The sequence below is a fragment of the Neovison vison genome, chromosome 1 (assembly GCF_020171115.1).
Source record: "Neovison vison isolate M4711 chromosome 1, ASM_NN_V1, whole genome shotgun sequence".
In the NCBI taxonomy this organism is placed as follows: Eukaryota; Metazoa; Chordata; class Mammalia; order Carnivora; family Mustelidae; genus Neogale; species Neogale vison.
In genome coordinates this window covers 255267721-255280957 of record NC_058091.1, presented here as the reverse complement: position 1 = coordinate 255280957, position 13237 = coordinate 255267721, and the positions used below count along the sequence as shown (strand labels likewise).

At 50.9% G+C, this 13237-nt stretch overlaps 1 protein-coding gene across 1 annotated transcript in view; it reads right to left on the bottom strand.

The window, feature by feature from the left end:
- Positions 1-13237, bottom strand: part of SH3PXD2B (SH3 and PX domains 2B) — a 101211-nt gene that overhangs the window by 12367 nt on the left and 75607 nt on the right. Inside the window, exons 8-12 of the mRNA XM_044229480.1 lie at positions 11046-11150; positions 6743-6860; positions 3810-4036; positions 1882-1931; positions 871-996 (exon numbers count right to left, since the gene is read on the bottom strand). Of these exons, the coding sequence (XP_044085415.1) occupies positions 871-996; positions 1882-1931; positions 3810-4036; positions 6743-6860; positions 11046-11150 (626 nt within the window). The remainder of the gene's footprint in view (positions 1-870; positions 997-1881; positions 1932-3809; positions 4037-6742; positions 6861-11045; positions 11151-13237) is intronic.

The following is a 13237-nucleotide window of genomic DNA, read 5'->3' as shown; positions in this document are numbered from 1 at the left end:
GAGAGAGGCTGTGTGTGAAGTGCTGAGTTCACCGTTCCTTACAGGCTCTCCAGGAAACACGGGAGACAGCCTCAAGCTCTAACTCTGTGAGGAAAGAAAAGAACTGGAAGGGCAGGAAGGATTTATGTCGGCCTTTGTGCAGGAACAGAGCAGACACGCAAAGGAGTGGGAAAAGAAAAAGAAAAGGAGAGAAAGAAGCACGAAGGGCAGTAGGTGGTGATAAAAACAGAATACGAGGCCGTCACAAAAGATCCCATAGTGTAGGATTCCACTTATATGAAATGTCCCAAACAGGCACAGTACTATAGAGACGGAAAGCAGATTAGCGGTTGCCTAGGGCTTGGGGCAGGGGGATTGGGAGGGACTGAGGGGAAACAGGGAGTGACAGTAAATGTGTACAGGGTTTTTTTTTTTTGGGCGACAAACATGTTCTAACACCGAATGTGGTGATGGTTGCACAACTCTGTAAATGTACCTGAAACCACTGGCTTGTATAAATCAGTGAATTGTATGGGTGTGAATTATACCTCAGTAAAGCTGTCATAAAGAAGGGAGGGAGGGAGGGAGGGAAGGAAAGAAAGAGGAAGAAAGAGAAAGAAATAAATAAATAAAGGGAAAGGAAAGAAAAAGAAGAGCAGAGACGAGCAGAAAGGAGGGAGGGAGGGAAAGAAGGAAACAAGGAAGGAAGGAAGGAAAGAGAGGAAGGAAGCAAGAAAGAAAAAGGAAGAGAAAAGAAAGAAGGGAGGGGAGAGGCGAGAAAAGGAGAGAAGAGGAAGAAAGAAGAGGTCAGAGGAGAGAAATGAGAGAAGCAAGGGATGGTACCACGGCTCGAGAATCACAAGTAGGCAAAGGGACACGAGGTCCACTCACCTCAACCTTCAGACCTGCCTGGAAGCTGATGCCATCAGGGATGGTCGTCTGGAATTCGGCAATGGTGTAATACTCTTCCTCCACTTGGGGTGGAATGGGAGGCTTGGGCAGGTTGAGACCACGAGGCTGGCACAGTTAAACACAGTGCTAAGTCCAAGGTAAATCTGTTACCATTGGCTGAAGGGGGAAGGTGCTAAGGGATTGGGGCACATGAACACCCTTGAGGGGTACTGCTGGACCCATTTGGATTCTAAGGGACAAAACACAGAGGATTGCTCAGATCCTTATCTCCTGGATGGGTCACTGGCCCGTCAGCTTCAGAGTGAGGAGAAACATGGGACATTTACCTATAGTCATGATAATCTGGGGTAGGCCAAGCGAGGGCTATGGAAAGAACACAGCTTTGCAGGTCAGACCCATCTGAGCTGGAAATACTGCTTATGTGTGCTGTGCACATTTGGGCAAATCCCTTCCCTTCCGGAGCCTCATTTTCATCTCCTGTAAAATGGAGAGCTACTTGGTGGGTCCCTGTAAGCGTTCAGTAAGTCAAGATCATGAAGCACCCAGCACATTGCAGGGTGCCCAGCGGGTGCCCAATAAATGGTCAAAGCCTCATTTTTCAATGGTTAGAAAGGTACCCGAAGAATTACAAACGGAGTTTGGCAGTAAATGACCAGCATGGTACTACTCACAATATTTGTGCCTCACCCCAGCTTTGGTTTCAAGTCACCCTCTTTGAGAAGACTGATCAAAGATAAAGCAAAGTGGGCTCAGGAAGCAGAGAGCACATCCTGAGACTTAACTATCCCAAAGCCACAGGTAACTTGTGTCCCTCTCCCCCTCCCCTGGGACCCTAGCCTTTCCCCTGTTGTGGGGACCAGCACGTCTCTGGCCTGCTTCATGAGGCAGCCATGTGGAGGGGAAAGAGAGCATCTCTGGAAAGGGCAAGGTGGGTGTGAGGGTCCCGTTTCAGGTTGGGGGCTGGCTTCCTGGCAGCAACAGTCCACTTACTATGGTCATATCCCGGCGCGGAGGTGGTCTCTGCCTCATCTTAGGTGATCCTACAAAGAGATAAGATTTTATTGCACACACATGCAGAATGCTACAGCTGTGACTCCTGAGGGGGACACCAGGAGAGATCCGTTCTGTCTTGCAGAGAGGACCAGGCATCACGCTCCGGGCAGTATTACTGAGCCACTGAGACCCTTCTCGTGGGAAGGACCAGCCTGACCAGGAAGGGGCGGCTCAGACTCAGCTCAGGACCCGCTTTCCAGGGAGGCAGAAAAGCGTAGGCTTCAGTGTAACATGGGGGTTGACTTCCCACCAGTCATCTGACTGTGACCCACAAGCCCCATTTGTAGAAGGGGGATGATGCCGGCCTCCCAAGGTCTGTGGCGGAGGCGCTCGGCACCCAGAGAGCGTGTGATACCAAAAAATTAAACAAATCTGAACTGATGACATCAAGGGCTCTGGAGTTGGGCTGTCCTCACTGTGGGTCTCTGGGTCAAGAGGATAAATGCAGTGGTCCAGGATCCCGGCTCAAGGCAGAGCATGGGTCACCCCATGAGCTGGCTCAGCATGGGTCCACACAGACGGCTAGTTTCGCAGTTGGGATGTGGAGAGGACTACTAATCTCTTAAATGCCTATCTCCTCTGTCTTCTGTTCGAATTCAATAGCAACAGTTCTAGATGGACACTCCGCTGCCTACAGAAAGACAGCCTTTCTCAGATTCCCTTGCAGCTGGGTATTGCTAGGTGATGACTCAGTTCTGGCCAGTGGGACATGGCAGAGAGCAAAGCGTGTAGCTTCTGGGTCAAGTCCTCTACTTCTCCCTGCCTTCTTCATTGGCTGGATGAGTGGGGTGCCATCTTGGACCAGAAAGATGAGGGCAACACAAGACAGACACCATGTGACAGGACTGCTGCCTCACGGAGCTGCTGGCTCTGCACATAAAGCAGGACCACCACTTCATAAGAAAGACACTAACATCTAAATTATTTGAGCCTCTGTTATTGGGGGAGGGTATGTGTTTGTGGCAGGGGGCAGGGAGTGTCTTTGTCTGAGTATCTGAACCTATATCCTCACCAAGACTTGGGTTTCAGATTCTCCTTTGTTCTAGTGTTAATGGGAATCCTCCTGGGTTCTTGCCCAAGACAGAACCACAGAGAGAAGGGGCTGGCCAAAACCAACCCCTCCACTCCCATGGCATGTCAATGTTTTTCTTCTGAGAAATCAGCTGAGCAAAGGATTGAGAAATTCTTGAGTTTCAAGAATTCACTGACTTCTAGAAGTTTGCTGAGCCACCAGAAATAGCTGGAGAAGCCCAACCAGGGGGAGGTCAGGGGACTTTCCCAGTAGTCAGATTCCTCCTGGCCCCTGTGACCAGGCCAGGGCCACGTGCCTGAGGCTAGGGTCCTGTGCCGGTCACAGACAAAAATAAGGAGCCCACCTCTTATGTGTGTCGGGAACATTAAAGAGAAATGTCAACATGGGAAGTGCTAGAAAGGAAGATGGGTGAAGAACTGCAGTTAGACTGAACTCAACACAAGGTCAACAACTTCTGGCTCCAAAGTGTGGCCATGCAGAGAGGGCATACGTGCTGGAGTCAGGTGGGCCTGGGTTCAAGTCTCGGCCCCACTGTTGACTAGCTGGGTGGCCCTTACGTCTCTGGGGGCTAAGGAGACTAATTTTAAGATTCCTGGCACACAGTAGGGCTTGAGGAACAGTAGCTCCTGCGATCACCACGAGATGGTGGAAAACCATGGTCTAGAATTTCTACCTAAGATGTCTGTGCATGTTTTCCTGTCTACAGGGTGTGGGGCAGCAGGGCTGTTGTGAGGATGAGGGACACCATGTGAAGAGCATGGAGCCTGGCACACAGTAGCCACGCAGCTCCCCGGAGCTTGGCGGGGGTGGGGCGGGGGCGGCAGTCACTCACTCTGTTTGATGTCGCCATCAGGCACTGGGCGGCCTTCAAGCCGGCCGTCCCGTTGGTTGTTGAGCAGCTCCCTGTCCCGGCCCATTGAACTCTGCTGCCGGGAAACGCCATCCAGGTCCAGAACGCCGGTGTGGGCGGATGAACCAGGGCCCAGCTTTGGGGGTAAGGGCTCCCCACTGTTCTTCTTCAGGTAGGAGGCTGGGGCCCAGCCCTCTTTGCCCTGGTACCTGAGAGGAGGAAGCATGCTGGACAGGCTGCTCCACCAGGCCCATGGGAAGAAGCTGTGCTCCAGGTCCCAGATGGCAGGAATGATGGGTCAGAGGCTGGCGCACCCCTTGCTGCCCTCAGCTTGGCATTCAAGGCCTTTCCAACCCGGCCTCTGCTGGCCTCCTTAGCTTCATCCCTCATAGCAACCTCATGTCCTTCCCACCCCAAAAGGCTTGTAGTCTCCCCAATACAATAACATCTTTCGTTCCCGCAGCCTCTGCTCTTGGAAACCCTGTGTTTGGAAAGCACCTTCCCTCTCTCCTCCTACTCTTCTACTTAATTAATGTCATTTCCTTTCTCAAGCCTTTCCTGAGCCTCACAGAGAATGAAGCCCTCCTTCCACGGTGCCCCACTGTCTCCCAAACACAACACCCCCCACCCAGCAGCTACGACACATGACCACACTTCGCTAGGGCCGTTCTGTGTCCCTAGTGACCACACACACACACACTTTGGGCAGAGATGGCACTGGATGGATCACTGTATGGAGAGAGCTTCGGGGCCAGTGAACTGAAGGAAGAAATGAAAGGACGAGTGGACAAAGTCCCCATGGGCCTGGCAAAGGCCAGCAGCCATGAACACCCACTATGCTCACTGTCCAGTTATCGTCACTGCAGTGATGACGATGACGACCATATAACTGGCACGTGGGCACCTCCCACGTGCCAGTCTGTTCTAACCACTTTATAGCTGGAACGAATTTCCTCCATCCAAGCCTGGGGTGCAGCAGAAATGGATGCAGACCTGGTCTGTGCTCCTAACCTCTGCATGTCACTGCCTCTTCCCAGCAGCCCCAGCTTCCAACACAAAGGCTGGCAAGGGCAGGGCGGACTCCGGTCACACTGGTTAACATGGAGGTTAAATGTGTTCCCTTCACAGGGGAGTGAAGCCTGTCAGGGGCAGGTGCCAGGGTCTGCTCAGAATCAGCTGGCGGTCCCTGAACTGCACAGTGACTGAGACCCTGACACAGGGCTCACTGAATTCCAAAAGGGATTCAGTGAGTGAGATGCTCACTTAATTCTCTGCACGACAGAGCTCAGTGTAACAGCATGACCAGAGGGGTTCTTGCCCATGACAAGAACTTGCGATCACCAACTGTGTCCATCTCTCCAAACCCCCAGTTACTGATGCTGCATGGGTGCCCTGAAGTCACCCAATGGGAGCAGTTACACTATAGAAACTGGCAAACACGCAACTCAAGGCTATCATTCCCTTGGTGTTAACTAGTGGTCGGGCCCACAAAACAGGTGCCCACACCTTTGGGGACAGTTAAGAAGACCTAAATGACTAGAGAGGACAAATCTCTTGTCAGGAATCACTTTAAGAACTAAACGACACTGTGTTTTGATAATAAAAGGGTCCTTGATAACTGGACGCCAATTTCTATGAGAGAAATCTGCAGAACTTGGTGTCTTTCAGTCTTAAAATACCCTCTGAGAGGGAATAAATCTTGTCCTTGCTGGAAACTGTCGTGCTACGTCCCATTCAAGCCCTCGGTACAAGACAGCTGACCATCTGCGCTCATGAAGCTGTAAGCAGAGCTAACACATGGAGGGGGAAGGGCTCTGGGGGAGAAAGGTACTAGTTTAAATCCCGGCTCTGTCCCTTTCTAGCTACAGTGGAACCTTCAGATGATGGCACGCCTTGGTAACGCCCTACAGCAACCTCATGAGGGACTGGTGAAGCCACACCTGAACTCTAGAGGCACAGAATTCTGGGATAATTAGTTAAATATCTTATACCATCTATACTTATGTTAGGCGTCACTGTCCCCACTCCTGCTTCAAGCCTCAGTTCCCCAGTCCCCTCTCTCAGGAAGCCTTCCTGACCCCTGGGCTGAGAAGCCCCTCTTCTGGTGTCTGGGTCCCCACACATCCCCATCCTGGAACTGAGCCTGACTTCTGTGCCTCCGCTGTGAATCAGTGTCTTTCTCATCGTTGACTCCCCAACTCCCAGAATATGGCTTGGGTCAAACACATTCTTGGTGTGTGTGTGTTGAGTGAACGGACAAAGTGCCACAGGCTCGGCCCCCGACGAGCAGTCCTAATGCCCTGCCTCACGTTGCTGACCAGATACCAGGTCTCAGGGAGCTCAGGCTTCTTTCCTTGTGTTCATTTCTTGTGGCCTCAGCCTGCCTACTTAGGGTGACCAAGGAGGGGTGCCCAGGACTTTCATTACCAAAATTGGGAAAGCACCATGCAGGCCAGAATGAGTTCGCCACCCTACAAACTTGTGGGGTGCTAATTCATCACAGCAGGCAAAAGTGCTGTGACAGAGAGCTAGAAAGCTGGTCTCTTGAGGGGAGGGCATGTGATCAGCCCAAGGATGAATTATGGTCCCTGTGGTGTTTCACACTGCACTGGTCTCAGAGTGAGGCTGGGGAGGGAAATCACTCACACTGGGCAGCACAGCTTCTCTTTATGAGAATTACGTGGAGGTGGAAACCAGTCTTGGTTAACCAGGTTATGGCCATCTGTGTGTTTGGAGATCTTGCTTATTATAGATTTTTAGAGAAGGATCTGGATAGGGAGGGAGGTCAAAGGACACCAAGAAGCATCTTTTTGTGGCTCAGGCGAAAACCTTACCCCAATCATCAGCAATCACAGACCTCTGGGCACCCAGAGACCGACCATGTGACCTGAAACCCACCCAGCTGCAGCAGGTACCTGATCTTCCACCAGCCTTCCAGGTTTTTCTGAATGACTTCCACCACGGCCCCTCTCTCTAGATTCATTTCATCCTGGTCACGAGCTGTGTATGGGTAGATAACAGTGTACTTCTCCTCTGTGGGAACAAAGGGATGGGGGTTTAAGTCAAGGACAGTGAGAGTCCTGGGATGCTGATGATCCCAAGGCTGTGATCCATGAGATGCCTTGCCCATCGGAGCTGGATTTCCTCCAGAAATTTCTGGGGACCTTCTAGGCCCTCATTTGGATCTGGACTGCCCAGTCCAAACAGAATGGGAAGCAGGACAAAGGTCAGGTCCCAGTCCTTCTGAAATCCCTCAGTGTCACACATTCATCCTCACCTTCCTCAAAGCTGTGTTTCAAAGTCACCTTCCTTGACCCTGCTTTATGCAGTATTCAGACCCATGGCAACCTCATCCCCTTACCTAGGTTTACTCCCCGCCCCCAACCAGGAATTCCCTTCTAACACAGCATATAATTTCTCATTTATTGTTTTGTGTCTGTGTTCCTTGCTAGAATATAAACGCCATGAAGGCAGGGATTTGTGTCTGTCTTGTTCACTCCCCTGCCTCTAGCACTGGGCATGGTCCCAGGAATACTGTGTAAGTTCAGTAAATCAGTTAATGTTTAGTAAATGAAGGGTCTGGTGAGAGCCACCTTGCCCAAGCCAGAGAGGGTCAACTCATCTGTGGCTCCTCTATAGTTTTGCTGATAGAGGGGTCAGGGAGTCAGGGATGAGCTGAATTTTTGGCAGCAGATGGTCTCAGGCTTAAATCACTATCAAGGAAGCAATAGCTGGCAATTTTCTTACTTCCTTCTTTCCTCCCTACCTCCCTCTCTCTTTTAAAAATTTTTAAAAGACTTTATTTATTTGAGAGTGAGAGAGAATGAACAGGGGGAGGAAGAAGCAGACTCCCTGCTGAGCAGGGAGCCTGACATGGGGCTCAATCCCAGGACTCCAAGATCATGACCAGAGATTAAGGCAGATGCTTAACAAACTGAGCCACCCAGGTGCCCCATCTTTATTTTTTAATTTTTAAAGCAATTTTCGTTACCTAGATGGTAACTGATCTTCGTTTTACATTAATTGTTTTCAAGCTCCTGGATCCAACCATGCCTGAAGCTTCAATTTTATTTTTAATGTTTTGGCTTTTTTTTGGTTGAGATACAATTGGCATTTAACACTGTCTTAGTTCTAAGTGTACGTCATCATGATTTTATATATATATGTACACACACACACACACATATGGTACAATCACTGCCTGCTTCGACTTTCATTAATGTAACTGGGGTCCCTTCCACCTCCCTCTTTGCGGTTCCCGACTCTTTCCCCTCAAAGCCACGGGACCACTGCTCAGGCTCTGCTAGGAGACTGCTTATTGTCACACTGTGGTAGGGCCCTCCAGAGAACAAGAGAAGAGCTTCCATGCTCCATGCTGTCAGCGGTGGAGAATGAATGAGTGTCCCAGGGGACCCTGGTGAGGAGAGAGAAGGGCTTTCCTGTTTTGGTTACATTCCGGCCCCTAGGGAGTGACTGAGCCAGCTGTGGGCTGGCGCTGACGGCCAGTGTGTTGGGGCCGACTCTCCCGCTTTGGGAAAACACCATGGGCTGTCTATGGCCTGTCCAACTGGTGTCGAGGGAGGCGGTAGACACACAGGGAGTTTATTTATTGATTGATCTAGCCCACTGACCTGCTCTGTGGGGGCCGAGCTGACTCAAGTTACACAGATCCTATGTATGGCAGTCAGCTGTTTCCCTCACTCATGGTGGCTGTGTGTGTGTGGGGTGGGCACTGTGAGGGGTGCCGGGGGGGTCATTCAAGCCCGCAGATGCACGGAAGTTCTATTTGGTTGGGTAGGAAGGGGTACTGCCTGGATCCAAGACTAAATGCAGGCAGTCCTATGGGCCCTGGACGCCCGTGGGGCCCCATCCTTCATCTGAATTACACAGGGAAAGTCTTTGGCACCAGGAGGCTCTCCCCAGGCTCCATGAAACACTCAGTGATCCCTAACAAAGCTTAAGATGGGGGACCACACAGACTGCTGGCAGGTGCCTGCTGACGCTGTTGTCTTCTCATCCATCTGCTCTTTCCCTGGCCACTGTGGTGGTGGGTTCCAGGAGAGCACGTGACCCAAGCGGGTCAGTCAGCCCCAGTCCTAGGACTTGTGTTGAGGGAGAAGCACTTCCTTGGGTGGGTATCCCTGAATCCCTGAGAGGGGCCCACAACTGCTGTCATGAGAAAACAGTGTCAGCAAAGCAGAGAGCAGAGCAGAGGTGGGGAGAGTGAGTACCAGGTGCCGACAATGTTTTCAAGCCTCTGGATCCAGCCACGCCTGAAGCTAGTCCTTCCCCAGCCTTTTCAGTGACAAGCTGGTGTACTTCCCTTTTTGCTTAAGATAGTCTGACATTGCTTTCTTTCCCTTGTAATGTGTCTGACAAAAGAAACAGGTCACCGGCTCAGCATTAGGCCCCAGGCATGATTTTTTCACCTGGGAGACTTTAGAGCCTCAGGCTGAGAAATACTGCCCAGGCCAACATGCCAACACACATACACAGTACAGGCAAGATCACTGTTTCTCACATGCAACAGGCATGGGCAGTCCCCAAGCAGGAAGGAACATGCAGATGCAAGGAACCGGCTCCAAACCGACCAGGCAAGAAAGCCCCAAGGTAGGCACCTTGACGCCAGCTGGTAGCATACAAGTCCCCCAGAGTCCGGCGGCGACCCACAGGCCGGGGCAAAGACCAGTACCTCCATGAGACTGGACAGGCAGCATGTGGAGGTAAAGGGCAGAAGGCAGAAGTGAGGACAAAGCACTTCCAGTGTTTGGAGGCAAAGGGTACACCGAGTGCAAGTTTCCATTTCGGAGTAATTATTTCTGAGTCTATGCCAAGCCCCTGGTGTCTTAAAAGGACCAAGTTCTTGATTATTAACCTTGGACTTGGGTGTAGAGGCCACCAGTGGACTTAATCCTATTCCTAGCGTGATTTATAAAGAGGCACTAAGAGAAGCCCTTGTGTCAGCGGGAAGAAAAATGTACAGACTCAGGAAAATGTATTTCTTCCACCTTCTAGCTATGTGACCCCAGGCAGGTGTGTCTACCTTTCTGAGCCTATCTCCTCATCTGTAAAATAGGGTTAATAATCAATCCCTTACAGAGAGATGCCTGTAATGATCATCATTAACTGTCTAAGGGAACTAGTTTCCATGTAGTATATCACAACTCCTGAATCTGAGTTTATTCTTTTAGTTGGCCCAGCCCCTAGTGCCTTGGAGGGTCCCCCCAAAACAGAGCAAACCCACAGACATTTTACTCTGAGGGGTGCTGGCCATAATAAAACTAAATGAAAAACCATTTACACATTTGTTAAGTTTTGGGCACAGAAATATCCCCCTTCTTCTCACCCTCTTCTCTGATAAACACAGACAGTAGTTTTGTGCTTTCCCCAAAACAGTCAGCTAAAAGCCCCAAATGTTCAGCTCTGGGTAAGGCATAGCTATTAACTGTTCCTGGTTATTTGTTGCTGAACATTTTGCATGTGGAATCATTTAATTAAGAAAAAAAATTCCATGATAAAGACATCACCATCCCCACTTTCAGAGGAGGGGGCTAAGGCAGGGAGAGGTGAAGCTGCTGGCCCACTCTCCCTGTAATGGTGCAGCTGATCCACGTTTAGGTCTGTCTAGCTCTCAAAGCCTTCTGCTTATTAGCTAAGATGAACTAGTCCCCTGGTTTCAGGAAAGCTCCTCCTGGGGAAATCAGAGTCAGTCGGATGATGGTATTTCTGGCATTGCAGGAACCACCCTTTGGGACACCTGGGGGTAAGTTCTCCTGGTAACGGAAGTAAGTGGAAAAGGTCAGCCCTAATCCTGATGCCTAGTCCGGTCACTGAGAAAGCACAGATGTTTCTAGAAAGCTTCAGATGTCTCACAAATGAGCTGTAAGGAGCCCCAGCATCTTGGCCATCAGAATAGCTCAAGGGAGGAATGGTGAGGTGCTGACAGTGATCAAGCTGGGGCCCTCCTGGGGTCCCATGGAGGTGTTAGGGTCCCAGCTCCAGCCAGGCTCACCTGGGTTGGCTCCCAAAACCCCTAAGAAAGCACAGGCTTGCTGTCAGCCCCAAGCCCATGACCTAGTTTTAGGCCAGTGAGCCATTGAGACTTGGGGGCAGAGGCTGAAGGGCAGGGAGGGGCGGGGTAAGGAGGTCCCCAGGTGGGTGTGCTGGATGACCAGCACACGTGTCTCTGGCAAGGGCAAGGTTCCAGCTCCTTCCTACCTTCTTCGGGCTGTAGGGAAAACTCATCCTGCACACCGTCCTGCCCCTCCAGGCAGGTTGCGGGGACCCAGCCTTGCTCTTCGGCAGTGCTGACAAACCACCAACCTGGGGAAATGAGAGTGCAGACTGAGGTTAGTTGCGCTGGGTGGGAAGTCTGGGGGTCAGAATATAGTAACGTTCAGCCCCTGCATGAGTCATGCTCGGGGTAGGGCGAAAGAGACACCATTTTACCGTGGAACCCAACTCCCCATTTTAGCTGCCTGCTAACTGCTCAGGGCAGCCTAAAAAGAAATCCACTCCTGAGTCTGGGACAGGGGACAGAAAGGTCATCCCGAGTGACCAGAGTAAAGAACGTGGCTATCTGCACTAAGGTATGCGCTAACTCCTTCACTTGCACTATTTTATCTCATCTTCACATCCTCATCCCCATAGCATAGATGAGGAAACCTAGACTCCAAGAAGTGAGCAGCCTTGTCCAAGTACACGGCTTAGGCAGGAGCTGCTAGGTGCACTCAGGGCTGTCTGATGTCTGAGGCCGCCGTTCTCATGACTTAGCCGAGACACTGATCTTGCATTTGCTCGTGACAGGGTCCAGCTGGCTGGAATGTAACTGCCCGAGAAGCCTCTCACCCAGACCCTCAGGCCCTCCTTCTTTAGAGAAAGAGCTCGTACTCCGTGGTAGGCAGAATCATGACTTGCCAAAAATGTCCACGTCCTCATCCTCGGAAACTGTGACCACGGTAAATTCTGTGGCACAGAGGAATTAAGATTGCAGGGAGTGGGATTAAGGTCGTAAAGCAGCCAAGCTAAAATAGGGGGGCTATCTGGGATGATCTGGGCGGGCCCCGTGGAATTACAGGGAGGGCAGAGGAAGAGTCCAGGGAGATGAGGCTGCGGAGGAAAGATAAGAGAGGTGCAGCGCGGCTGGTTCTGAAGACAGAGGCAGGGACCATGAACCAGGGGATGCAGTGGCCTCTTGAAACTGGAAAAGGCAGGGTGCCTGGGTGGCTCAGTGGGTTAAAGCCTCTGCCTTCGGCTCAGGTCGTGATCCCAGGGTCCTGGGATCGAGCCCCACATCGGGCTCTCTGCTCCATGGGGAACCTGCTTCCTCCTCTCTCTCTGCCTGCCTCTCTGCCTATTTGTGATCTCTGTCAAATAAATAAATAAAATAATAATAATAAAAAAAAAACTGGAAAAGGCAAAGAAGCAGATCCTATCCAGAACCCACGGATGGGAACTCAGCCTTGCCAAAGCCTTGATGTTAGCCCAGTGAGGCCCATTTTGGACTCCTGACCTACAGAACTATAGGATAATTAATTTATGCTGTTTGAAGCCACTAAGTTTGTGGTGATTGGTCACAATGGCAAAGATAAATTACCACATGGCTCAATGTGCTCTGCACAGTATCAATGGAAAAACAGGATCTGGGGGCACCTGGGTGGCTCAGTTGGTTCCTTAGGCACCTGACTCTTGGTTCTGGCTTGGATCATGTTCTCAGGGTCCTGGGACTGCACCCCCACAGTGGCCTCCACGCTCAGTGGGGAGTCTGCTTGAGATTCTCTCTCTCCCCCTCTCTGCCTCTCACCCAGCTCTCATGCATGTGTGCTCTCTCTCAAATAAATAAATCTTAAAAAAAAAAAGAGAAAAACAGGATCTGTTCCCCAAAATCACACACCTCCAAGCCCTAGACACCCCAAAAAAGAAGAGAAGAAAGGGGCACACTACTGAACAGCCTTCTTGGTCTTACAGGGAGGCCTTTGCTTTTGACCTCCCTGAGGCAGAAGTCAGCTGCTTTACTCAACTAGATGCTCCTTTGAAATACAAGTTTCGGGAGGGTGCCTGGGGTGGCTCAGCAGGTTAAGCGTCTGACTGTCGGTTTCAGTGCAAGTTGTGATCTCAGGGTTGTGGGATCGAGCCCTGCCCATGCTCAGCAGGGAGTCTGCTTGGGATTCTCTCTCTCTGCTTCTGCCCCGGTCCCCCATTCTCTCTCCTTCAAATAAAAATAAATAAATCTTTAAATAAAATTAAAAAATAAGATACGAGTTTTGGTGGCTGGGCACCATGAGCATGTGTGTGAGTGAGTGAATAGGGCAGACAAATCAGTGCACATCCAGAAACTGGAAGGTATGTCATCTGTCTTCCTAAGAACTCCTCTTTGTAGGTATTTGTGTGGGGGTTAAGCAAACTGTCGC